Source organism: Geospiza fortis, unplaced genomic scaffold, assembly GCF_000277835.1.
Source record: "Geospiza fortis unplaced genomic scaffold, GeoFor_1.0 scaffold98, whole genome shotgun sequence".
NCBI lineage: Eukaryota > Metazoa > Chordata > Aves > Passeriformes > Thraupidae > Geospiza > Geospiza fortis.
Genome location: NW_005054306.1, coordinates 2,269,573 through 2,296,786, shown reverse-complemented (window position 1 = coordinate 2,296,786; position 27,214 = coordinate 2,269,573). Strand labels below are relative to the sequence as shown.

Here is a 27,214-nt window from a genome sequence, read left to right as displayed (position 1 = left end):
CTTGTGGGTTTGTATGTATTGACATCATGGCACTTTTAACTCATCATCACTGAAGTTCATTCAAACCTTTTGCTGTGGTAACATTCACAGAGCGGCAGCACACAGCTCTGTGCTGAGATTCCTCCTGCCAAAACCAGCCAGAACGCAGCCACACTGCTTGGAAATCTCAGGGTCAATCAAAATGAAGAGTATTCTGGTTAAGTTTAACCTCATAATCTGTGGTATTTAGGGTGACTAAAGGTAAGTAAAACAGGAATAAACACTGCAGATTTTAATGCTGTCTAATTTTGAAATAAAAATGTGGAGGTACTTGACAGTCATTCAACTTAAAATCTCAAGAGTGCTGGTTTAGCTGCGAGCACTAAAGCTGTCCCATGCTGCAGTTGACAGCAAAGTTGACATGAGAGCAGAGCAGAATTCCTGGGGGAAAGCCTGGCCACAGGGAATGAGGGGTAAAACAGCCCATTGCAGTGGGCCAGGATCCCCTCTCCCTGCAAGCACTGCTGCACTCTGGTAACTGTCCTCTGAGGAAGTGGCTGCATGCATGAGCTTTGAAGATTTTATCTCAGTTTGCTGTCCTGCTTTCTGCAAAGTTTCATTTACGGCCAATAGTTAACAATAAACAGTTACTTCATATTCATAAAATATTAAGAGGGGCAATAGACCGTTTAGGGTGATGGTTCATAGACGTGTATGAGCAGTTCTGTTAATGTTACTTTGTAGCTCTTTGTAGCACATTTACTTGGTGCCTTATTAACTGTATATTGGAAAGCCTTACGGAATGCCTCTGACTCAACTGGTATGTGAAGTATCACAGCTACGGGTGGAGAGACAAATAGCGCTCATATTTATCCGTATTGCAGCTGTTTCACAGTGCAGCACTTGTACTTCATGATTGCCAAATCTCAGTATGTGGTACATGAAAGATCTTTGTACCCCAAGGGTGATTCCAGAGATAGCAGTACAGACTGATGCACTCATCCCTGCTCTCAAAATTAGACCATGCAGAAATAAACTTTCTGGGAGAAGCTGGTGTGTTGCTGGTCCAGGCAGCTGTTTCCATCCAGGATGGCACAGTTTAAGGCATCAGTCTATGGAGATGCCTGAAACCCCACTGGCACCTGCACAACACATACAGAGTCTGTCCTTCCCCCTGCCACTTTGGAGGATACCCTGTATTCATCCTAGGACTTTGGGGCAGCCACTTAGGAGGACACTTTTGATCAGTGAGCAAACCTAGCAGGTGAAAGCCAACATTTTGTTAATCTTACCTGTAATATTGATTGTTCCATTTAATTTCCAGGATACTTTAAGTGATGTCAAGTGTCTGTCAATGCAACAGGACAGCTGAACACCCTTTGCTTGCACTTCAGGACTGTTACATGTGACATCGATGTCCTCAAAGTTTGGAGTGACATTAAGTGGAAAGACAGATATTGTTTCTGTGCCATTGTGTATCTCTGTGTGATACAGACCATTCCTTATGAATACACAGCTATAGGAACCTGTGAAGCATAAACAACAGTTTTTGCTGAGTTTGCCTTTATTTTGGAATTAGGAACTACTTCCACAGCTGGAAGTAGTTTTTCACATGTCCCTGCTCTGCAGTGGCTCTGCTACTTGCTGATCAATATGTATCCTCAGGTCACCTGCAGAATGCTTTCTGAAACTCCTGGCACCAAATATATCTAGATTAGGATTCACTGCTGATGGGCACTTGAGATCAGTGTTCTCAGACCAAAATACTTCAAATCCGGCTGAGTAGGTGGTTTTGGGATCTGTATACAGCCCATAGTCCTTCTGGCAGCCGTATGTCATGGTAAAAAGATTCCTACAGAGAATAGATGACAGAGAGGTGCCCAGGGTAGACTCCACCAGAACTGGCCTCAGAGTGGAGGCTCTTAAGCTGCTCAGAGGCACTGCCAAACAGAGCAGAGTATTTATCTCAGAATCACAGAATATGCTGAGTTGGAAGAGACCTGTCAGGATCATTGAGCCTAACTCTTGGCCCTGCACAGGACACTCCAACAGTGACACCATGTGCCTGGGATCTTTGTTCAAACACTTCTTGAGCTCTCAGGCTTGGTGCTGTTACCACTGCCCTTGGGAGCCTGTTCCAGTGCTCAACCACCCTCTGGGTGAAAAACTTTTCTCAGTTATCCAAAACCTTCCCTGACCCTCCCTGATTCGTGCCAGCTCCTTGAGTCCTGTCCCTGGTCACCAGGGAGAACAGATCTGTACCTGCCCCTCTGCTTCCCCTCATGAGGAAGTTGAAGACCACAATGAGGTCTCCCCTCAGTCTCCTCAACACTGAACAGACCAAGTGACCTCAGCTCCTTCTCATACAGCTTCCCCTTCAGGGCCTTCACCATCCTTGTGGCCTCCTTTGGACTCTCCCCAAAGCTTGATGACTTTTTTGTATTTTGGTGCCCAAAACTGCCCCCACGACTTGAAGTGAGGTCTCCCCAACCCAAAGCAGAGCAGGACAATCCCTTCCCTTGCCCATGCTGTGCCTGATGTCCCCTCAGGACATGGCTGTCTGTCCGGGCTGCCAGGGCACTGCTGACTCACATTCAGCTTGCCGCTGACCAGGACCCACAGGTCCCTTTCTCTTTATCAGCCACTCTCTCAGGCATGAGTCCCCTGGATGCAGCCAGGCTTGGATTTGAGATTGGCAATAGGAGCTCCAAATTTCCCACATATTTTAAGTATGTGGATTTTCCTTCCCCACTGGGATAGCCAAATGAGCAGACCACTTACACAGGAGTGGAAACACCCAGATTCAGGGCATCCTCAGACCGAAGAATTTTGGATCCACTACTCCTACCTCACGTACATGTGCCCAAATACCTGGTCTCAGGTATTGGAATTGAAGTTGAATGTAGAATTCATGGTTCAAAGACATGAACAGAGTGGAAGCTTAAGCCCAAACTCTGATAATCCATATTAATTCCCCTGATAGATCCTCCCAGAAAAATGCCACCAGTTCACCTATTACTGATTTTCAAAAATCCCTAAACATGCAAAACTGTAACTCTGAGCTCTGATTTAGTTAGGTCATGTGTATATAGGGGGCAAGGGCATAAAGGACAAATTCAACTACAGCCTCCAGTCACCAGGCCAAAAGGGTGGGAAGGCCTCATAGCCATGCAGTCACCACCATCTCCCTGATATGAAAATGAAGCCTGGCACTTAGAACATCCAGTCAGGTACAATCACTTCAGTCAGTTCACATCTTACTGGCAATGCCAGTCAATACATAGATCATTAATGAAATTACCAGGAAAATGATGAAGGGCAGTGTAATTTTCACATTTTCTCTAGAAAATGCAGCCACTGCATTCATCTTTGCTTTTTATAGAACTGGCCACAATAAAGATTTACTTCTGCTGTTTTAACAATGGAAAATCATACCAGAATCCTTCGTTGTAACGTTGGTAATTTTAAGAATTGATGTTCTGGATGCTAAAACTGTCTCTACTGAATACCGGGAGCCAGCTGAGATGGTCTGGTCAAAGTAATACCAGGTCACATTGGAAAATGTCGAATTTATCTCACAGGTCAGTCTTACTGTGTCCCCTTCAAAAATGTTCGAGGGTTTCACGGTGAAGTTTGTCTGATCTGGGAAGACAGAGAGCAACATTCTGCATTACTGTCACTTCAGCTCACATCTTTATCGTGTCTTTCATCTTATAGGGGTCCCAGGTGCTTCACATCAGCTGCAGGGTTCCACCTCTGATACAGGCCACGGGATTTTCCCTCAACACATTCTTTTAGTATCTTTCTCAGCTAAAAGTTCCAGAAGGTTTTATGCAGAGTTAGAAATATTATTACCACCACCACTACTTTCTAATTAGATAAGCTGGGAGGAGAAGAAACCAGGTTGAAGTCATCCTCTGGGACAGACAGTCCAGCACTTGCTGCACTGAGAACAGAACACCTCCAGGGCATTTGATCAGCAGCTGAGTTGTAACACACTGTCCAGCATCAGCACGGAAAATGTGCCAAGGAAGCCAAGCGGAATGTGTTGTCATGTAAACTGCGAGAGTTTTATGTTTTGTTTTAAAGGGTAGGAGGTGCTGACAGCCTGACATTCTTAGAGCTGTCTCGGTTCTGGAGGTGAATTAAGGGTGTTCAATCTCTCTCCCCTGGACAGACCACATCAGGGATCATTTAGAATCATTTAGGCTGGAAAAGACCCCTGAAATAATCAACTCCAACCAATAACTGGTCAGTGGAGTAGCTGGAAGCCTTCAGTTTTTCATGGGAGTTACTGCATGCATGATCCTCTCATGAGGGTCCTAAGCTTTGGTGACGCAGGATAAAATGAAACAGCTAAGAAATAAATGTTTCTTGAAAGTCCATACCAAATCATCAACAGTATAGGGAAGCTACATGATTCAGGCTAAAAATACTAAAGTAAAGGTTGAAGGAAAGTATTGAGAGCTTTGAACTTACTAGTGATTACTCTTGTGAAGGTAAATGGGTTTAGCTGGTACGATGAATCCAGAAACTGCGGTACAGCTCTGTTGGAATCTCCAACCTGAGTGAAGCTTGCTGCTCCTGTTCTTACTTCAAAGTTCACAAAAACACTTCCAGGGCTAAACAGATACAAGAAAGACATGAGCACCAGAATTAAATATCCTTGTATATTAGTGCTTTTCTCTGTTGTGGTGACCCGTCTTGCATGGATGGGAAGACCTCACAGGACTCCCCTGTGGAGACTCCTCTTGGGATTCAAAACTTGCTCTGTTATATGAGAAAGTTGTGCTACAGCTCTTCCCTGAAAAGGAACACCTTTATGTGACACCTTCCTTGTCTGATGTTTATTTCTAGTAAACTTTCCTTAGAAATCTAAAATGCAGCTGCATTTAAATATGTGTGGACAGCAGCAATGTCTCTTTTATCCAAGGCTGTATCCAGAGTCAGTGTACTATTCACCTTCCTCATGGCCTAGAAAGTGATGTTAGGTTTATTTGCATTCTTTTCTCCCTTGGGTGGAGCTCAATCTTTTTCATAAAAGGCTTTGCTCCAGATGGCTAATGGTTGTGTTTCTTGGACTTTTGCACAGTGATGAATTCTACCGACAATCCCATTTCCATGTTCATACTTGGGCTTTGCTTTGCAGTATTATTCTGTTATTCAGTGTGTGCATGCTGGAAGTGGGTTCTAGGCAGAGTGAATGTAACCTTTGCTGACTTGTGTCTCCTTGAGACTGGACAGGAAGATTTGTGTCTCCCAGGAAAAAATGAAATTATTTACTTACCTAAAACCTGTTACTGTTGCCGATACAAAGCCTGGTAGACATCTGTAGCTGGCATTAAACTGTAAACAAAGACAGGTGAGATGGTGTAAGTCCTCTGGGTATTACTGAAGTGTGCTTAAAATAGGAAACTCTCAATTCCTGATGTGAGTAAGGACATGTAACAAATCTGATACAACAGGCCTGGTGCTCTCCTGGTGTCATGGAACACATTTCTGTTCATGGTTTCATTCCATGTGTACCCACATGGATTTAAGAGAGGACAAATAATAAGATTTTTTTCATGTTTTATATACAAAAGGTTCCTAAATACTTCCCAGTGTATTAAAAAAAATGGGAATATTTTCATTGCCATCAATGGAGTCGGCTTTGCCCCACTTTGCAGCTCCCATTGCTGCACACTTCCCAGCTCCCCACAGAGACACTGACTACCCAGGCACTTGGGGTAAACACCACATTACTTAGGGGGCTCTCAACCTTCAGAGATTAAAAAAATAAAGTCATTACCGCTTTTTCAAGGTCCATTTTGTATTTTTGGTATAACAGAGAGGAAGAATCCTTGAGATCATCCTGGAAGTCTGAGTCAAGTCTGACTGACATATTCATTACAATGGGCTCTCCCATGCCACATGACTCTGTAAGCAAAGACAGAAAAATAAATGCAAAATAATAAAAAACAATGCTTATGAGGTGAAAATCTGTCTAAATTCTGATGAGATTAAACTTTCTTGGCTCAGTGAAAGCTGAAAGTCCCAAAGAGGCATGGGAGTGATTCCAGGAGTTGGGGCTCCAAATGCAACTAAATATCTGCAAGTGTTTGGGTCAAGGTGAGCCCATATCACAGGGAGAAGAGCTTTAGACCATCTCTGCAGACTTTCCACATTCACAGGCTGTGTGGTAGCCAGCTCAGTCCTGATGTGCTTTTTCATCACACCTTTCATCACTATTCTGACCTCTAAGCAGTGTGTGAGCTGCACAGTGATGAAGTTCTGCCCTGTATCTCCTCACCTTCAGTCTGGGGCTCACAGTAGGGTCCATAGAAAGGCATTTTCTGCTTGTAGCCACAGGGCAGGGCTGGATCCAGGCTCAGAGAATGGCAGGGCATCACATCACTGCACACTGTGCTCGGCCAGGCATATCCATTTTCACAGAAACAGCAGCTGCTATTCTCACCACTGGGCAGGCAGACTGGAGTCAGACAGAGAAATACCATGAGAATGGTAAATGGGGCATAGCATTGCAAGATAAATATCTACCTTTCTGTGTCTTCATGACAGGGATCTCAAAAGCTTGCCCTTATTGTGATTTCACTTAAATGATGCCAAAATGATGATCTGACAGCTTTCAAATTTTACTCTACTAATTGTAAATTACTAATAGGAAATGGGAACCAGACTGGCACAGGGAAAAGTCTGATCAATTGCTTTCAAGTAACTGAATGGAGATGTGAAGTCTGATCCTAAAAGTTTACCTGGCATACTGGCCAGGGTCCCATAATACTTTTCAGACTGAATGTTTTTATGTCACCTGAGCTGAAAGCAAGTGTATAAGCTTTTAGAGATTGTAAGAGTGAGATCATTCAGAGTCCCAGTGGCTAATGAGGTGTTGTGTTTTTCTGGTTGTTCTGTCCCCTGGCAGATGCTATGTGAGAGAAGGTAGCATAGCCACTAAGTGCTTTAAAAAGCACTAAAAAAAAGAAGAAACCAATAAAAAAAAACCAAACAAAACAAAACAAAAAAAAAAAAAAAAAAAAAAACAAAACAAAACAAAAAAACCCCCAAAACAAAAACTAACCCAAAACCACCAAAACCAAAAAAATCAAACCAAACCAAACAAACAAAACCAACCCCCCCCCACCAAAAAAAGGCAAAACAGAGCACATCACTGTAAATTTTTCTGCTCTTAATGTGTCATTTGCAAAGTAAGATATTAACAAATTGATTTTCACACATTACATGTGAGCCTGAAGGCCTTTATAAGATGCATTTGCATGTTGCTTTGGAAACTGTTGAACACTTCCTTTTGCTGCTTTATGGCTCAGTGATAAGAAGGTATCAAATCTCCTCTGCTGTTGTAAATGCTTGGTGTGCTTGTATATGCTCTGGTGTATTACTTGGATGTGATGTTACACAACCACAACTCATAATAAAACCTGTCTCACCCTGTAAGAATAGGTGAAGTGAGCTCTATCTCATGCAGCCCTTCCCTGTCAGGGTCAGAGTACAGCCTCTTGCAGCCATCTATGTTCCAGATACAGGAGGAGGGAAGTAAACAGTCTGATAACTGCTGTCACAGCTTCCTGAAACTTGAAAGTAACTCAGACTGCTTGTTAGCCAAGCTGGAGCAAAATTCTTTGGGTCAGGCTTCCTCTGGCTTTGTCCTTTCCTTAGGAAAAGCATTCAGAGCTATTCCCAATGCCAACATTATATAAAGAGGAGTGGTGAGAAACAGATAACAAATATGCTGTTCTGTGCTACAGCTTCAGCCTTGCTGGGTCTTTCAGCAGGGGCACAGACGATTCAGTTTTGCTGATTCTGAAACATAACGGGTGGTAAAAGTGGGAGACATCAAATACTGACAAAACCCCACGTTATCCATAATAAACAAATCAATAACCCACAGATGATTCAGTTTTGCTGATTCTGAAACATGACGGGTGGTAAAAGTGGGAGACATCAAATACTGACAAGACCCCACGTTATCCATAATAAACAAATCAATAACCAACCCACCTGTTGTAATGCTGATGTTTGAAACTGTTGCTTGTACATTTGAAATATTAATTGGAAGATCAATGTTTTTAAAATAATCTTTGATTGGCTCCAGGTAAGATGAATCCTGCAGGCTTACTTCAATGTCAAAAGTATACTCCGGAAAGGGGAGGTCAAGAATAAGCACTGAAAGAGAAATAGAATGAGACGGCAAAGCTGTGTTTGAGGGTAAATCACAAATTGATGGCCTCTAGTTTAGCATTTGGGGTCTTTGTTGCTATTTAATGGTAGCTTAGTGTGGCATTCTGCTTAGGAAATCTTCATGCTCCCCACTCAACAGATATTCTGCTTCTATTCTATGTGCTCCTTGTCTGACAAAAGCCAGATTTCTCTGGTGTCAGAGCACAGAAAGCTGATACAAATGACATAATATATTCATAGAAGAGCTGTCTCATCCCTTCTCTCCTTAGAATCTGTAAGTTAATGGGTTGCCAACCACAGACTGAGCCATATAGAATTATCTTATCTTTATCTCATCCTGTGAGTTTTCTCACTTTATCCTTCTGATTCTGTTCCCCATCTCACTGAAGGAGAGTGAGTGAGGGGCACTGTGGTGCTTGGCTGGGTTTAAACAACAACCGCACCTCGTCCTTGATACTCCCAGTTCAGTACATCAGGAGATGCTGTCCCTGACAGTGATTTCACCCTGGGCTTACAGGAAACCTGCTCTGTTACCATACATTTGTGTACGTACTGTTTCGCTTCTGCCTTTGCATCTCTGGGAAGAAGCTTTCTTGCCCTAGCGTGCTGTCAATCTGTGGGAAAAATAAAATAAAATGGTGAAGCTCCATGACAATAACAAAGTGAAACTTCAGCTGCTGTTGTTGGCAAAATAAATTAGGGAAGAAAATACTGACATAGATAATTTTTTCCCACTAAACTTGGCCTCACGTCTCCAACCTCCCACCCCATCTTCCTCTTTAAACAGCAAATTTCTATCATCCAAGCAGGGAAAGGTTAAGCACCAGCTAAGGGATGTACTGAGTTTGCAGATGCCTCTTTGCATATCTCTGCAAGCCAACTGTCCCAGTTCAGGAGGATTTTTGTGTCTGAGCCTCAAGATCTCCACGGGGCTGTCACAGTGTACTTAGTCCTGGGCCAGCCTTGTGAACTGCTTGGGAAACCTGGCCACTCAGCATTTGAATCCAGAAACTGCACTTTGATCACCTTTTGCTTTCCTCTGCAGCAGTAGAGCCAGCCTGAGCAGGAGAAGAAAGGGGACTGAAAAGCCTTGGCTCCAGCTCAGTTTCCAGGTCAGCTATTTTGGGGCCATCAGTAAGACACAGCTGACCATGGCAGGGGTTAGCACCATTTCACTCTGGCTGGGTTTACACAGGCTGCAGCCAAGTCAGATTCAGACCATCTTATCTTTTTTTTAATTGTGCCCTAAAAATACATTGGCACCACTGTTAGCAAGAAAGGCTAAAGAACAAGCAAAGACACAGGCAGGAAATTTGCAGCTTTGCCAGTTTCTTGGTTCCTACTGAAACCTTTATTTACAAGAAGGGTGAATAGCTTGGCAACTCTTGAGTCATCTCTTTACATAAAGGAACCATCTGGTGTGTGATTAGAGCTGGGTTTTGTATCACAGCTGTGCTGGGGTGAGGATCCCAAGGAGTGCTGGCACTTTTTGCACTGCTGGGATGTACCTTCGTGTTAGAGGTTGGCTGCAGGAGTTACAGAAAGTGCCCTGTGACCCACATCCTCCTCCAGGTTTGGACTCAGTAGTTTCCTCTTTCAGTTATTCTCCCAAACAACCAAAGGGTATTGCTAGGTTGCTAAATACTTCACATATTTCACACCATTAAGTAATGACTCATCTCCAGGCTGTCCCATGATCAGCGGTGCTAAAAAAAGAGGTGTTGCTTTTTTTCATGAAAACTCCTAAGTGCTGAGATGAAGACTCAGCTTGAAAAAAAAATCTGACCAAATTAGATATTTGGCCACTGTTAGACATCTGCTGAAGCACAGATGGCCTGCTGCAACCAGACATATCTTGTTTTGCCAAAGGAGTGGGTAGTGGTAGAAAGAGCTTAAGGAGTTCCCACCATTCTCTTCACATTTCCTTTCCTTTTTTTCAACTTTCTCAAAGAAGGAGGTTCTCCATTTGCTCACAATGGAGAAGATAAAAGAAGTATTGTCTGGTCTAATACTAATTGTGATGACCAAGAACTGGTAGATTTACCAGATTATATTTACTTCCATTTGGTTAGAACCTTGGTTTCTCTGTTCTTCTTTTGTCTTTTTTGTTAGGGAAAATTTGTCTTTTTTTGTTAGGGAAAACTGTGCAGAAACTGTCTGTTAACAAACACACGATGAAGCAAAAAATGGCTTTCCATAATTCATACTGTTGGTGAAACAGAAAGGATCTGTGAGGATTATTGAAAAAGCGGGAGATGAAAGTAAAATCTCAGTTCATGGGCAATATCTAAACACAAATCATCCAGGAGTGGAGTTTTGGTCATGTGCACTTGTCCTGCTGTTGTGACAGTCCTGTCACCTACCTGCAAACATGTCACTTCTAGATATATTTGGTTCCTCTCTCCTAGGATGGGTGAATTCCATCCAGGAGCAGTGCCCACATATATGTTATGTAGACTTAGCTCCAGGGACAGCAATTGAAACCCCTTGCAGACCAACATAGTGAGAAACAAGATGTGTTTTGTTCAGTGCCTACTGGAGAGACTTTAAACTGGGAAACATGAAGAGCCCAGTTTTGGATTTCTCCACCTCTTTTACACACTCTGGGTTCAGATTTCTCCCCCTCCCCCCCCTCCCTCCCATCTTATTCTGACTCCTTCCAAGGTTTTGTGGGTGTAAAGGATAACATCAGGCTGATACAAGCAGACACCCAATGAAAACCAGTGGGGGTAGAGAGGGATACTCACTACATAGGACAATGGATAGAAGTTTGAGCTCTGTGCTATCTGGCAGCAGGCTGAGACCAGCAGGAAGAGGCAGTGGAGACCTGTAGTGGTTGGGGATGGCATTTTGCCTGGTGACTTCGCTCTGCAGCCTGAAGTCAGCTGTACCTACTCAAAATAGGAGAAAGAAGTTGTTTGAAGAAAGCAGAGTCCTGAGCAAATTCCTATCAGGGACAATGGAGGTGCTAAAAATCTGCCTTGAGAAAAGTTGACTTTAGATCTTCAAATATACCTCTTGGTGGTACTTGGGAAATGCACTGCCAGGAGATGAGGGAGCAATTAGGAATGTTGCTGCAAGTGAGGGCCTGTCCTCTTGCAGCAGGGAGAGCTCTGTTACTGACTGTATCCCACTGGAGAGGGCTGTAGCATCACCATGGGCTCAGGTACAGATATCTGTGTGTTTGTTACCCCTTGGCTAGCAATGGACACAATGAAGAGTGGCATCTCTTGGAAATAATCTGTGTTATCTTGAGGTTTTAACAAACTTCTCCATTAATTGCACTGAAGTTAACAAATAAGTAAACTAGAATCTAAGGACAATGTCACACAAGAAAATAATGTGATGCCTGAAATCACACACACACACATATCCACACCCCCACACCCCAATAACATTTTCTACTTCATTAATTCCTGAGCTAATTTAGTCACACAGCAGACTGGATGATGAAACATAAAGGGAGAGGTAAAACATTCATGGACCCTTATAACAAGTGCTAACACATTTATGCAACCAAGAGGAATAGAGAAAGGGAGGTGAAGAATCCATAAAAGATAAATATTTTGCTGTGAATATGCACTTTCTGGTTATTTCAAACAAAGCACTTTCTTAGTTCCACAATTAACAGCTAGTCGAGAGCTAAAGAAAAAGAGTAAAAAGGCAGAACCCAAATGATTATGAAAATAATTTTAAGCACTGAGGAAAGACTCTAAGCACAGTACTGGACAGGGCCTGAATGGATAACGTCACCCTGATTAGAATCATGAACTATTGTAAAATTACAGTCTTTTCACATTGAAAAGGCTGTTCATCCAAACTCAAGTTTTGCAAGGCAATGAGTCACTAGGGGAAAACAGAAAAATCAGCACCTCCTGAGATCAGTGGCTGCCTATTGCAACCATCATTTATCAGAACTGATGCTCCCAGCCAGGCTGGGGCTTTGCTGGCACTTTTCATTCTCAGATGAGTCCATGACAGAAAACAACAATATGAACATGATCTGTGGTCTCACCTTGTGAATTGGAAGAGGATGGCAAGGAGTTTATAGCCAAGCATGTATTTGATATCACCAAGGTGGGTGCCCAGCAGGGATTCGTGACTTTTCTCACCAATTGTGGTTCTTAGAGAGATCCATCTGGAGCGGGACTTCACCTGGGTACTGACCTGTTTAAAAGAGGGATAAATTATTTTCTTTTCCAATACAGAGATGTTATCACCAGAGCTCGGCAGGAATGAGGTGTAAGCCTGTACCTTACTCTCTGTTCTCAAGTGATGTGGAAAAGGCAGTGATCAGTGATGCAATACCGTGGAAAATTTTACTTGGTTGAGACTAACAAAAGCAAAGTCTGCCTGTGAAGATCTGCATTGAGGTCACAGAAGACTGAGTGACTTGATCATGAAATTCAGAACTCATAAGTGTAAGGTAGAAAGAAGTTATCATGGCAGTCTGCATTCTGTGATGGACTCTGAACTAACAATTACCACTCAGAAATGGGATCTGAAGAAAATGTCAACTGAATTCTGAGATGCAATTAAAGAAGGAAAATTAATTTTAAGATATTTTAGCATATTAATGGAGGGAAAAAACCAAAACCAAAACAAAAAACCCAAAACCTCCAAACCAACATAAACAAAAACAAAACAAGAGTAAATAAAAACAAAATAAAACAAATAAACAAAGAAAAAGCCCCTCTTTTATCTAGACATCTGAGCTAACACAGTGTAGCTGCTCTTATACCCCTATACAGGAATAACGAGAAAGGGCATCGCAGTGACTCAAAGTATCTTCCTACCCGACTCCAAAATCAATTAAAATAAAAGAGTGTTACAGGGTTTTTTTTAATCCAACCAATGAATGGCTAACAGAATTGGGGGAAAAATGTGGAGAATTTTTTTCAGGTTCCTGGGCATGTCTGTCACTACATCCAGAATTCTACAAAAGAGACTATTTTGAGATTATTTTCCTATTTTGAAGACATCATCCACTTGTAACAAACTCAAGACTTCCATGGATCTGGCTGATCCCAAGATCACAATTGATTAAAGTGGATCATGAGGGTAACATTATAAGCTGTGACATAAGTTCCTGAGATAGTGACATGACTTAATAATTGAAGCACTAACTAAACAAAGGTCTCTGGTAGCATTGTATATTCAGCATATTCTCACAACATATGGTAAAAAAACTTAATCTGCACGAAGAGTTTGTGTTACACCGGTAACAGGTTAATGAAACAGATAATAGAAAGGCAAAAGGGTCATTAAACAAAATTTATGATGAGAGTAAACAACATCTGGTGCAGTTTTGCATCTATCTTTTGCCCTGCTCCCCAGCTTGCCTTCATATTCAAATGTTGTGGGTCAGCCTCTATTTTCAAACACATCTTCTGTGTGACTTTATGCAGCTAACAGCAAACACCCTGTTAATTGTACGTGTCAGACACCATATAGAGGACAACTCATGTAAATGAGAGCTGGGCTGCTACTCAGGCTTTGGTAGCTATTTAAAGCTCCAAAACATTCCAAGCCAGTATCTAGAAAGCCAGAAAACCAACAAACAAGTTACAAATGGGGAAAAGTATTAAATGTTCTTCTCGAGCAATGTGGCTGTTCCCTTTGTTTGTTTAATTTCTCAATGAATAAAGCATTGGTGTAAAACTTTTAGTGAGCAAATTCTCAAGTATCTGTCTGCCTTCAGCGGGCAAAGCACACGTGAAGACAAATTCCTCATTTCTCATACAAACTGTCTCCTGGGAAACAATAAGTATCTTCAACTTATAAAGACCCAGAGAGCTAAAGAAGTCCAGATTTGCTATAAAATGCTCATTCTCCACAGCACTCAGGCTGGAAAATATTGTTTAAAGTTAATACTAAAATGCAGAGGATTCCTAGAGGTAAATAGTAAGGTCTCATTTTAACCCAGGACATAAGGGAGATACATGACCTTCTTATTAATTTTTCTTTAAACATCTCTTTTTCATGAATGCTGTAAAATAATTACACCTTCTCTTGTAAATCCACCCAGCACAATAGTCACCATCACACATTTTAGAAAATAAAGATAACACCCAGAGATTTAGTATGATTTACCTTCTCAGGTGGTTCAAAGAGAAGATCTTCTAATTAGATTCATCTTAAACATCATCTGCATTCTACCATAGCCCAGTCTGCTCTCTCAAAGAGATATTAAACCACAGGAACTTTTATGATTAGTTGAACAAGTTATTGCTGCCCAGAAAAGAAGTTGCCTCTAGAGCCTGCAGTCAAATTTCAAGTGTGAGGCTGAGCAGTTATGCCACTGCAGAAAACCCACAAGGCATTTTAAGAGGAGATATTTCCTGATTCATCAGATTGTACTCATTATTTCCCCCTGCACTGATCTGAGTCCCTCAGTGTCTTATCTGCAGATTACAGTGGACTAACTTGTTCCCCTGCTGTTACTCACCTTCTTTGTTCTAACAAAAGAGGGTGTTGAGAACTGAAAGCAGCAAAATCATGTTTTGTAGCAATGGCATAATATCTGTGGGCTATGACTGAAACTATAAAGGAGGAAATTCCTAAAATTTTCCTACCTGAGCTGGCAGCATGCTTGTTGTGGGCTGGGCCTGGAAGGCTCTGTGGAGACACATTTATGCCCTTGGAGAAGCTGCACAGAGACGCAGACCTGTGACTCTGATGGCTATGGGAATTCCCAGAAATCACGGGAAATTCTGATGTGTTATATGTGTTCCTATGCTGAACCATATCTGGAGCCAAGAACACACAAACAGGGGACATCTGTCCAAGTAACAGTGGAACCCTTGTCCCTACAGTGTTTGATAACAGTTGGTTTATCAATGGAATTTATTTCTTCAGCAGTGTGTGAGGCATCAACTGGCTGAGCTCTGTGGAAACCCCTGGGATTAAGCTCATGTTGTGGGGAAATTATTTTTTAAACACTGGTTAATTCAGGAGACAGGTCTGTTTCCTTTTCTGCAAACCTGCTCACCTGCTGTTCCCTGCAAGGTGGTGAGTCAGACCTCAGCTGTTTGCAGCAGTTTTAAGGTGATTAAATTGGCATGACTGATGCCCTTGTTACCCTTACAGCATGTCTTTGTCTTCACTGTTGTGGTGCCATCGGTCTGATTTATTGCCCACTCAAGCTGGTTCAGGAATCTGAACAAGGAGAAGACCAAGGCTACATCTACAGCGCTTAATGCCACCACCTCTCTCTCTGTAGATTGGTTTTATTGATGGCCTTGGCCTTCCAGATTCTTACTCAGTTTAACTCCCTGTCCCTGCAGAAAACTAAAGCAGCAATAAGGTGTGCAGCTCACTTTCATCTGAGTCTGATCAGCTTAGAGAAGGTCTCAGTTAGTGCCAGAGCCAGAGCAAGAAGAGGAGCACCTAAGCGGCCCCAAGCAGGGAAGGGAGATGGAACAAGGGTTGGCAGACAGGGCAGGAGGGTAAGGACAAGGAGGACCTCTTCTTTTCTGCCCTGGCAAGCTGCTCAACACGAGTTCATGCTCTATCCCTACAGAAAAAGCTGATCATTTGCTCCCAAAATTGCCCCCTTGGCTGACTGCATGTAGGTTTGAATGAGCAGCAGTGCCAGTGCAGAGGTTGAGATGAAGAGGCTGAATAATTGGCTTAGGCTGAGTTACCTGTGCCTGTGGTGGAGTCACACTTTCCACATTGCCAGGCCTTGATTGGAAAACGGTCCTGTGTTAAACCCGCTTTCCCCAAACATCCTCTTTTTTTCTTAGCTTTTGTGTTTTTTTTTTTTCCTTTTGTTTTGTGTTTTGGTTTGTTTTGGTTTGTTTGGGGTTTTTTTGGGTGGTTTTATTTGTGATTTTCTTTTTTTTGTTGTTGTTGGTTTCTCTTTCAAAAAATTTTAAGAAAGAGCATCTTGGGGTGTGAGAATGGGAAAGAATGTCAGCAAGGCTTTCTTAAAAGAGAGTTTCTGCTCAAGGCTTATCATCAAGCTGCAGCCTAAAGGTATGAGAAATCTTGGTTTACTTTGCGGGAGAATGTGAAAATTATACAATGTCAGAGGATTAGGTATGTCATCAACTTGGTATGTGAGCACAGGGGATGTCCTGATAGTCCTGATGTTTTTTCCTGTACTCATTCATCATGTACTGTCATGTCACCAGAAACTGTGAACTTCCTGGACTCTAAAGTCTCAACCCCACAACATTTTTATTTAAACATTTGAGTCTACAATTAACCTTCACAGGCTCAAGAAAGCAAGAGGTCTGCTAGAGGACACTTGCTCTATCCAAAGCAGGGCAGAGCTACAGGGATCCTGTAATTCACTGGAAATGTGCTGTTGCAAAAGCATGTGAACACATTTCATCTGTCACGAAAGACAGGCCAGGGTAAGGTTCCCACACAGCTGCACCCTGGGAGATACTGTTCAAAGAGAAAGCAAATGTGGAAAGAACTTAGAAATGAAGCTGTTGCAGCTCTCTTGACTCACCCTTCCTCATTCCCGTCCTGGACATTCACACTTCAGTCTTATGTCTAGAAATTAATCTCAGCAATTTGTGTAATCAAACCCCACTGTCAACTGCATCCAAATGCAGAAAAAAGATGCCAGAAACTCTCAGAAACTGGATGCAACACTGCAGATTCTTGCACCATCTGATATTCTTGAGTCTGAATTTTGTGTGTTCAGACACCCAAAACTGTGTTTTTAACATGAGGACAGAGTGAATCCCAAGTATATTGGAGCTAATAGGTAGTTTACTTTGAGATAACAGTTTTTGGGGTGAATCTGACAATACCTGGGGCTTCATTTATTATCTCTATCTGTTTTAGATAGTTTTGCTCCTCTCAGTCTTGCAGAAATTATTCCGAAGGGAGTCCTAAGAAGTTGCTATCTAAATTCACTCACTGTAACAATGCTGAATTTTTTTTCTTGCAAATATTTTTAATTGGAGACCTGGGAGGTAACAAAAGTGCACTGTATGATGATGTTGATGTTTTGGCTGGAGCCCTGTGTCCGGATATTGCTGTATTGGAGAACATCCAAAGGAGAGCTAAGACAAGAGCATTGTATAACCTCAGTGACAAAAGCCATAATCTTGTGAACAGGCTGAAGGTTGTTCAGATTAGATAGGACAAGACTCAGGTATGGACACAATAACAGTTTGTCCCTTGAAAAAGGACTGACATGGATGTTCACAGCGACAGCTGGCTGAAGTCACACAATCTGAAGCAAAAGTAAATATGCTGGTGATTATGGAAAATATGTAATTATAACATTTAGAAGCACAAAATTAGCCTACCCAGGGTGGCTGCAAAGTTTTCTTCAGTGGAGGTTTTTAAAAACAGGCTATACAATTGCTGACATAGAGAAGAGCCTTTGATAACTGCTTCCACGTGGGTTTGTGGCAGTGGGGTGATTGGTAAGATTGTTTGCTGATCTCTTCTAATTACCTGTGTATCTCTACACTTCGATTCGTGCAATGAAGAGATTCAGAGGAGATGTGTAAGAGCACATATCTGTGTTCTCAGAGTTGTGTTTGGACTGACCAGGGCAATGATTGTTCCCCTGTGCTTGGCACTGGTGAAACATCAAAAATCTTGTGTTCTGTTTGGGGTCCCTCATGACAGGAAGTCCACTGAGGTGCTGGAGTGTGTCCAGAGAAGGACAACAGAGATGGAGAAGGGTCTGGAGCACTAGTATGGTGAGGAGCAGCTGAGGGAGCTGAGGGAGCTCAGCCTGGAGAAAAGGAGGCTCAGGGGGGACCTTCTCACCCTCTACAACTCCCTGACAGGAAGGTGAAACCTGGTGGAAGTCGGGCTCTGCTCCCAAGTGACAAACAACAGGACAAGAGGAAATGGCCTCAAATTGCTCCAGGGGAGGTTTAGATTGGACACTTAGAAAAAGTTATTCAAGGAAGGGGTGGTGAAGCAGTGGAGCAGGCTGCCCAGGGCAGTGTTGGAGTCAGCATCCCAGGAGACATTTAAAAGATGTGTGCATGTGGGCTTGAGGGACATGTTTTAGTGATGGATTAGCAGTGTTGGCTTAATGGTTGGACTCATGAGCTTAGAGTTCTTTTCCAATCTGTTATTCTACCTTATCCAGGTTTAGGCATTCCTTTCTTGACCTTTGCAGCACAATATTCTCACAGGTTAAAACAGAGAGGAGGTAAACTGTACCTACAGCCTTATCAAGGGTTTCCCCAAAACAATATTTCCAGAGGAGGGCTATGGTTCACACCTTTTTCTACATCAGCTCACATCAGCTCACATTTTCCATCCTTGTTTGTGCAGTATTTATCTTTCCTTTTGACCTATGATTATGACTTTAGATTCCTCTATTCCTCTGTCAGCCTTCCCGTGAATTGTTGATGACCTTTTTACATAGCCAAATAATCTACATGGAAAATGAAAATAATTTAGACCCAGCAATCAGGCTCAAATCATACCACAACCATGCAGGACTTCCTGCAAGGAGAGAACAACTCTCTAGGACTCATGATTGCAGGGCACAGTAGCTGAAATAGCAACCATTTAGCTGTATGACTGGGAGCACAGAGAACACTGCCCAGCTGAATGTCCAAATTATCACATTCTCCAGGCACTCCTAATATTCTGAGAGCAGCCAAAAGAAGTTTTTGAGTGTTTTTAACACATTCTGTACAGTGCCAGCCAGCCCTGCAATGTTTTCCTAACCCTTCTGGCACAGTTTACAGTTGGACTTACTGCTTGTCACTGGAGAACAGCAATCGGCCAGATCAGTGAGGGCATTCATGCATGCATAAGCATCAACTGCCACAGTCACTGGCTAAGCACTGTCTCAGGGAAGGGGAAAGGTGAGAAACAGCCTGGCACATTTGGAGAGGCATGAACACCACTCTGGTTACTGTACAGCTGTACAGCTGACCCCTCTGGGAAGGTACCACACCAAGGCTAGACCTGTGGCCAGCCTCTCCCGTGGGGCTGGGTGACAATACATCTGCACTTACAGCCAGATCACTGTGTTAGGACAGAAAGGGCATCTTTGGCAGGGTGGTGATGTCCACAGAATTCTTGGGGATGGTCCTGTGCACAGCCAGGAGCTGCACTCAATGATCCCCGTGGGTCTCTTCCAACTCAGCTTCTACTGTGATTCTGCGATAGCTCATGGCTTCTGTGGCCTTGGCAGTGTAGCATGATAAAGACACCTGGGTTCTACCAGAACCAGAAATAACATGCTGTTGGCATTCTGTATAATCCCTTGCAGCACGGCTGCCTCTATAGACATTCTCTCAGACGTGGGGCTCCTTACCTGGGTTCCTTTGCTCAGGCAACCTCTGTTCACTCAGAGGGACCTGGCCTATTCCACCTTATCCTTCTGTCTGACTCACCAACTCTGTCTCTCACAGGCAGCCATATTTGTAAGCTTTTCTTATCCTGCCCGTCATGTCTTTTTTCTAGAATCTTTCTGACAACATTTCTCATTAGAGGTTAGACTTAAGAAAAAGATTTCCTGGTTCTGGATTCATCTTAAGCACAATATCCAGCTCCTAAGCTCCCCAGTACAAGAGAGACACACTGAAGTGAGCCCAGCAAAGGGCCATGAAGATGATTAAGAAGTTAGAGCATCTGTCATACCAGGAAAGGCTGAGAGAACTGCTTAGCCTGGAAAAGGAAAGGCACAGGGGGATCTTGTCAACGTCTAAAAATAACCAATGAGGGGACCTAAAGATACACCCACCCTGGAGTGGGTTCTCTGGTAAGGGGTTATAAACGCAGAAGTGGAAACATGCAGTTCTGTTTTAGAAGACACAGAGTTATGCTTCCCCATGCAGCCATCCCACATACAAGTATTTTTTTCCTGTTGGCTGTAACCCTTCTGCATGATGTGTCTGCGAAAGCTGCCCCTCTTGTACTGAAATGGAGGTGAATAGACTTTTGGCATCAGCAGGAAGAAGAAAACAAACAGCCTTGCAGGCACAACATATCTTCAACCAGCAGTTCTTTGTGAGGTGGGTATTAGTCCACAGCCTCAGTTCTTGGCCCTCTGCTCTGGCTGTGGGACATGTCCTGGGCCACTGAGGCCAAGAGCTCCCTGTGTGGTCAGGCAGACATATTCTGCTTTAAAGACTCATTGTAAAAGCCCTCAACTCTGTGCTTTTTGCTCCTTTGTCCACACTGAGAGACCATTCTCCCTCCTTTCTAATGGGTTCTGCTAGCTTAATGTCCTGAACAGATTTGCCCTTGGTTGGATCCAAGGATTGTCTAGCCCAGTTGGTTCTTATCCAACAAGGGCTATAGCAGAGGCCCTTCGGAAGAATTTTACAAAAATGAGGTAAGTTTGCAGCAGCTCATCTTCAGAATGTTACTTCCACTTCTGGCTATCAGAGCTACAGGGATTTCTGGAGGCAAAGGCAGGTCATTGGTGTTTAACCACCCCAATGGCCTATTAAGACAAATGAAGTCAATTACAGGAAAATCTACGAGAGTGTGCAGAATACACAATTTGCAGGAGCAAGGAGGTCTGAATTCCTTTGTTTGCTTTGAATCTACCACTCATTAGGGTCAAGTTTGATCCTTAACTGTCAAACTAGATAGTGCAGAGTTTTCCATGGCCTTTTACCCCGTATGATTCTTTTACACTCCCCATCAGCTGTTGAGGATTAAGAATCCTATGCCATTTTAGCACAGCAGTCCTCCTGCCTCTTTGGTACTTGTTCTATATCTTTCCACTTTGGCTGTATTTTTTTTGTAATATAGTTAAGCTCAGTTACCCCCATGCCAGCATTTTCCCGTGGCTTGAACAACTCTGCCTCCTTCTAGGTATTTTGGATGAGGCCTTTGGTGCTGTGAGATCTGTGGAGGTGAAGGATGCCTGAAGAGAGGAACCAGGAGCTTCTACAGGTTAGAAGGTATGAAGAGGGAGATCTGCTGCTGGCACAGGCACAGTTTGGCACAGTTTGGCTCTATGGCTGCCCAGTAGCCTGTAGCAGCTGAACCTTGGTTACCATTTGCAAACAACTATGGAACATTTTCCCAGAGTCTTGAACTCTGGGGCTAAAGCCTTGTTTTCAGTGCCTGTCCAGTTTGTTATTCCTCAGCCACAACAGAAGAGCTTTCCTTTCTCTGCATAAAGCATGACCTTTGGGTAGTGCGTAATAAGTTGGATGATCAGACAATGTTTGTTTCAGACAGAAAACACACAATGCCTTTAAGAAACACACACCCAGGCACAACAATATTTCATGGGAGAGCTGGCTGAAAGGGAAAGGGGGGACAAGGGAAGTTGCACTGACCTTAGATAACACATCTGAATGAGAACAAAAATAAAATAAACAGAAGTTAATCAAGGACACAAAACTGAACTGCTCAGTGATAAGGATTCAAACAGGCAATAAACAAGCTGTGGCATGCTTTGTGATGTTTGTGGAGCTGTGTTATTCCAGCTCTGTGCCCAGCATGGTGCAGGGGGCTGAGTTTGATGGGATGCTCAGGGATCTCTCAGACATGAGCAGAGGTTTTGTTTTCTGCAGGAATAGAGGGGTAATTCTTATTTTTGTTGGTTTTGTGCAAATAGATGTCACGGCACTCATAAGTGAAGGGATGAATGTTCCCCATGCCACATGGCATGTTAATATGCCAGACTGAAAACAGTGATAGCTGCAACAAAAGTGAAATGGCATTTAAATTGCCACTTTACTGGAAAAAGAAAGCCCTGCCTAATTCTTGTCTTCTTCCTAGCAGTTCTTTCTCACTTCCACTTGGGTTTTTCTCCACTCCAGCTAAGTCCTCCTCCTTGGCCTTCATGTGAGAGTTTTGTAGATAAGGAACAAAGAAAAAAAAAGAAAAAAAATCTAGCCAATTAATTCCACCCTCCTATTTCAGCCCTTTGTATGCAGCTGGGTACCACATGTTTGGAAAGACTGTGGAAAAGCACACACCAGCTCACCTCTGATGACTGGGATAGTAGAAGGGATGTGCCCATGAACCTTATCTTCTCCTTGTGCTTTTTGGAGCATCTGCAGTGGGGTGCAGGCCTGATTCACAGTGAGAGGTAACACAACAAGATATTTGAAGCTCAGCACTGTGGGAGTACTGGGGAAGGAGGAACTTGCCAGGTACTCCCATATCAATGTAGTGAAGAGTGAGGTCTCACAATATCCGTTTCACTGGAATTTCCATGGGTTGCAATGAGTTTTGGATTGGGTCCCTGAGTCAGGCCAGACATGGGTTACTTCTATAGACTAAAATACTAGAAAGTCTGATGACGGCATGCTTCCTGCTCATTTCGTTTTATTAACCTCTTGATTTTTTTCCTGTTATTACTGCAGCTGGCTGTGTAGGAAGCTTCTGTAAGTTGTGTAGGTGTCAGCCTTTTGGCGTTTGTACAATCATGCTCTGGACAGAAGGTGTTTCCTGCCGGAGGGCCTGGCTTGTCACACCTAGCAACAAAAAGATGGAAGTACAAAATAGCACCCACCTTTGGCGCATAGAATCATATAAATGGAGGGAAATCCCTCAAACCAGTGAAGGCAGGTCTCTGTTGTCCATATCTCTTAATTGCCTTCTCTTATGATGAAGCCTGAGAGAAAAAATAATTGTTTCTATTTTGTTCCTCTGATTTCATTTCCAGCCTTACTATTTTTTTACTGATCTGTCTTTCAGAGCACAGGAGAACTCAGAAAGGCTAAAAAGTGCTACTATTTAACTTCTTGGAAGGCTGCACCTGTCTATAATATTTTCAAATTTTTCTCAGTCTGAAGATAAGCATGTCTAAAGTCTATTATTCATTGAAGTCTTCTGAACACTAGTAAAACAAACAAGTCCCATCTGTGTTGATGATACTGTGGCTTGATCTCACACCTGATGCCAAGAATGAAGATGCTTATCTTCAGACTGAGACCAGGGATGATCCAGACTTGTGAACCCCTGTGGTGCTTGTTGGGTTCACATGGCATAAAAACACAGCATTGCAAAGACAAGTTAAAACTGATGGCAGGTTTGACCATGAGATACAGCACCAAGGGACGGCACTTCTCCAGCCACAGGGTGCCTTTGGAGAGCTTAAACAAGCACCTGCCATGAGATGTAGGGCCTGAGTAGATGAACTGCTGAGGTCTCTTTTTGCCTTTCATTAGGAGGCCTAGTCCATAGTTACCATGTTCCCTGTCTCAGCCAGTGCTAACGCCAAGACTCACAGGAATCCTTCAAAGAACAGCATGGGCCAGGGGCTGTTCCCAGTCAGCAGCACAGCCTGGGCTCCTTGTTTAGGGAGAAAAGGAGAGTTCAGGCCCATGGAGAGAAGCCGTGCCCTGCTGATGGCCTCAGGGTTAACACACCCTGCCCTGCTGCTGTGACACTGTTTCTCCTAATTCTAGCATGGCCTAAAATAAAACGCACATTTCAAGAACAGGAAGATTCTCCAGTTCTCTTCCATCTCTCCCACCCCCCAGCTCAACGGGATGAAGTTGGTGCTGAACTTTGGTTGCATCTCCCACAAGAAATTTTCTGAGGCGTTTTTGCTTCTCTCTGCTGACTCTACAGGCAGTCTAGGCCTTGCTTCAGGAGGAACCTCCTCTGCTTCAACACCCTCAAAAGCACCTGGACTTACATTAGGGACAAAGAAAGCTTCCATTAACTGCTGTCAGATGGATTAGGCATTTGCAAAGTTTGGTACTATGATGCTGAAGCAGTGCTGGAAGAACCATTGCAAGGCTGTTCAGAAACAAGGTGTTCAGGAAAAGAGCAGGCAGCTTTTAAAGCAGATTTTCAATAGTAACATCGAAATCTCCCCTAAAAGGACAGGCTGAGAGATCTGGGGCTGTTCAGCCTCGAGAAGAGAAGGCTCCAGGGAGGTCTTTGAGCTCCTTCCAGTACCCAAAGGGCCGACAAAAGGGCTGGAGTGACAGAACAAGGGGGGGATGGATGACAGAACAGGTTTAGATTAATTATTAGGAAGAAATTCTTCCCTGTGAAGGTGACGCAGCCCTGGCACAGGTTGTCTACAGAAACTGTGGCTGCCCATTCCCTGCAAGTGTCCAAGGCCAGGCTAGATGGGACTTGGAGCAACCTGGTTTAGAGGAAGGTGTCGCTGCCCATGGAAAGGGCTGGAATGAGATGAGCTTTAACATCCTTTCCAACCCAAAGCATTCTGTGATTCTATGATTTTACATGCAGTGTGTCCTAACTGCAATAAGGGACAGTGTTTATGAACAGCAGTTGAACCTTTTAAGCCACAGACTTGAAACAGGATGGATAACAGGAGGAAGGAAGGAAGGAAGTGCCATCAGTCCTGTTTAATTGCCAGAGACACTTGAGGCATGCACAGGCTTATCCCAGACCTCAGGCCTAGGATCAGCCAACCCAAATTTTAGGGACAATATGCAGGAATTTAAAGAATTTCTCTGTCAAGAAGGCACAGTGAAACAATTTCAGGAGCAAGGGGCATTCTGTGAGTAGCCTGTCATAAGGCACGTAGGGACATCTTTGGAATGAAGATGGCTTTCACACACTCAGTTTAATGGTTATGGAGGACCAAGCCTGTGCTCACAGGATTGAGCCAAAGCAGGAACTCTAGTAGAGCTTTTCCTCTGAGCATGAACAATTGGGGGAAGCTCTGTCGTTTTGAGGAATTTCCGAAGACAGTAAATTACATACTTGATCACAGCTCTATTATGTTTTGAGGGAAGGCATTTGGAAATTAATATTTCATATTAAGATTTAAATGGGGCATGCATACAGCTCTGCTGCTCACAAGCACCCTCAAACCTGGATGCCATAGCATTCTCCATGCTGGTGAGGTGAGTTTAAGCAGACCCAGGGTTGGCAGCAGCCAACCTTGTAAGCAGACTCTGACTATAAGTGTGCCTCAGTTCTCTGCTGCCAAACAAGGATGATATTTGCTGTCTCTGCTTCACAGGGTGCTTAGAGAGACCCTGGGACAGGAAAAACCCATCAGTGACTGCACTAATGATCTGATAAAGCAAAACTTGTGGAAGTACCTAGAAGGCAAATGAGATGTGGCTCCCTTTTCATCCAGAATGAAGGAATTCAATGCCAGGAGAAGGATATTAGATGACCTTTGAGGTCTTCCTGAAACAAGTATTACTTTGCGTAAATCAGCCAATGGAGATGATACAAGGGAGTTTAAAGATTCTTTTCCTGGGCTGGGAAAAAACTTCTGTTTATTCAAAAGTGGTCCATTGGAAGGTGTCTGAAGGGTAGACTAGATATCCTGTTGTTATGGGCTAACCCTGGTCTGAAGCTAAACACCCCCACAGGCACTCGTTTACTGCCCATCTGTCAGAGGGATGGAGGAGAGAATAAGATGAGAAAAAGTACAAAAACTAGTAGATTGAGATAAAGAAAGGTTAATAGGAAAGAAAGAGGAAAGAAAAAGAAAAGTGATGTGAAGGCAATCCTTCACTACGTCCCACAAATAGATGTATATCCAGAAAATGTCCAAGCAATGGCAGGTTTGGAAGACAACCCTGACTTCCACTACTACTTTTTTGTTGCTGATCATGATGTTATATGGTTTGAAACATCCTTTTTGTGAATTCTAGTCAGCTTTCCCTGTTGCAATCCCTCCCAACCCTCATCCCAATCACTACAGAGTCAGTGGGAAGAAAGGGAAAGCCTTGACACTGTGCAAGCACTGCTCAGCCATAGCCAAAACATTGGTATGGTGTCAACACTGTTTCAGCCACAAATCCAAACAAAGCACTTTATGAGGAAAGTTAATTCAATCCCATCACACCCATCTTGTTTGGATTGCTCAGATGGGAATTATGATGGAGAGGGGAGGGTTTTGGGGCAGAATCCATTGCAGGCTTCAACAGGAATAAACTGAAGTTTATAGAAAAGATATAAACTGTGTGTAGACATGGTGAATTAAGGCTACAACATTCGTGTCATGTCATGGGATGGCTGTGAAAGGGAAACTTCTTCCAGCCACCATCAACAGCAGATAAGCACTTGGAATAGGCTGCAAATGTAGTCAAAAACTTCTTAACAAAGTCCACTGGTGCAGCATTATAACATGCAAATATAGCAGTGTAATTACTAGACAACCTGCTACAGTGAATTATCTGCTCCGCAGGAGCTACTATTTTCTAAAAAAACTCCAACTGAACAAACAAGGAATCAAACATTCGTCCATCAGAGAGAAACAAGCCATTGCAAATCTTTTGCTATCTCTTTCCCGTTTTACCTGTTCCTGCACACCCACCTTGTCCATCTCATCCATATTCTTAATACAACCAGTTCAGGGCCACTATCACAGCCCCACAGTTCCTGTCCTCACCCAGCGCTGGCTCAGTCCTCTCAGGATGCTGCCCAGCATAGATAAGGGGTAGAGCTGGTAAGTGCTCCTTACCAGCAGGGCAGGTGCAGGATCAGATTAACCCATGGGCGGTAACTGCCCCCGGGCAGGCTGAGCCACATGCCGAATCATTTGAGAAATAAACTCTGTATAAACATGCAATTAGGGTGGATCTGCTCATGAATGTCAATTGAACCCCTTTTGAAGATCACGGTCCTAAGAAACTCTTTCATGGAAAACTGGAAATGGTTTTCTGCAAGGAGTTTGGTTTTACTGTAGATTCATCCCATTTGATCTTGAAAAGCCATGATTCTTGCTCAAGGCTGAGATTAATTCCAGTATCAAACCATTTCAGTTTCAAGTGCAATGAAACCCCAGAATAATGGCGTCTTTGTGGATGATGAAATTAACTTCCATGCTTATCTGCTGTCTACTGGGAAACTGTGAATCACAGCCCTGAACAGTAGCAGCAGCAGGTAGGCTTCTTGGTCAAGATGAATGGGTTAAAAAAAGGAACTCTAGTAAAGGCTGCACTGGTCTTTTGTGTTATAACAATGAGAGGAAGCTCTGCCTAGTTTGAGGAATTTCCCACGTCTCCAATTCAGATGTTGGAGAACTTTATTAAGCCTGCCTAAGAGGTGTTAAAAAAATAAAAATAACCAAGAAGATCAGGACAAAGATATCTTCCCAGTGCCTACGCATGTTCTCTGTGTTTGTTTTTTAAACCTGGATCACCGGAGGCAAACTCAGATGAATTTAGGGAAG

The 27,214-nt window shown here is 43.2% G+C and overlaps 1 protein-coding gene across 1 annotated transcript in view; it reads right to left on the bottom strand.

The window, feature by feature from the left end:
* ADGRF5 (adhesion G protein-coupled receptor F5) overlaps window positions 1-27,214 on the bottom strand; it is a 41,175-nt gene that overhangs the window by 12,336 nt on the left and 1,625 nt on the right. Inside the window, exons 2-11 of the mRNA XM_031066665.1 lie at window positions 12,191-12,342; window positions 10,923-11,066; window positions 8,729-8,789; window positions 7,996-8,160; window positions 6,272-6,451; window positions 5,771-5,898; window positions 5,267-5,325; window positions 4,459-4,601; window positions 3,415-3,621; window positions 1,272-1,505 (exon numbers count right to left, since the gene is read on the bottom strand). Coding sequence (XP_030922525.1) covers window positions 1,272-1,505; window positions 3,415-3,621; window positions 4,459-4,601; window positions 5,267-5,325; window positions 5,771-5,898; window positions 6,272-6,451; window positions 7,996-8,160; window positions 8,729-8,789; window positions 10,923-11,024 — 1,279 coding nt within the window. The 5' untranslated portion in view covers window positions 11,025-11,066; window positions 12,191-12,342. The remainder of the gene's footprint in view (window positions 1-1,271; window positions 1,506-3,414; window positions 3,622-4,458; window positions 4,602-5,266; window positions 5,326-5,770; window positions 5,899-6,271; window positions 6,452-7,995; window positions 8,161-8,728; window positions 8,790-10,922; window positions 11,067-12,190; window positions 12,343-27,214) is intronic.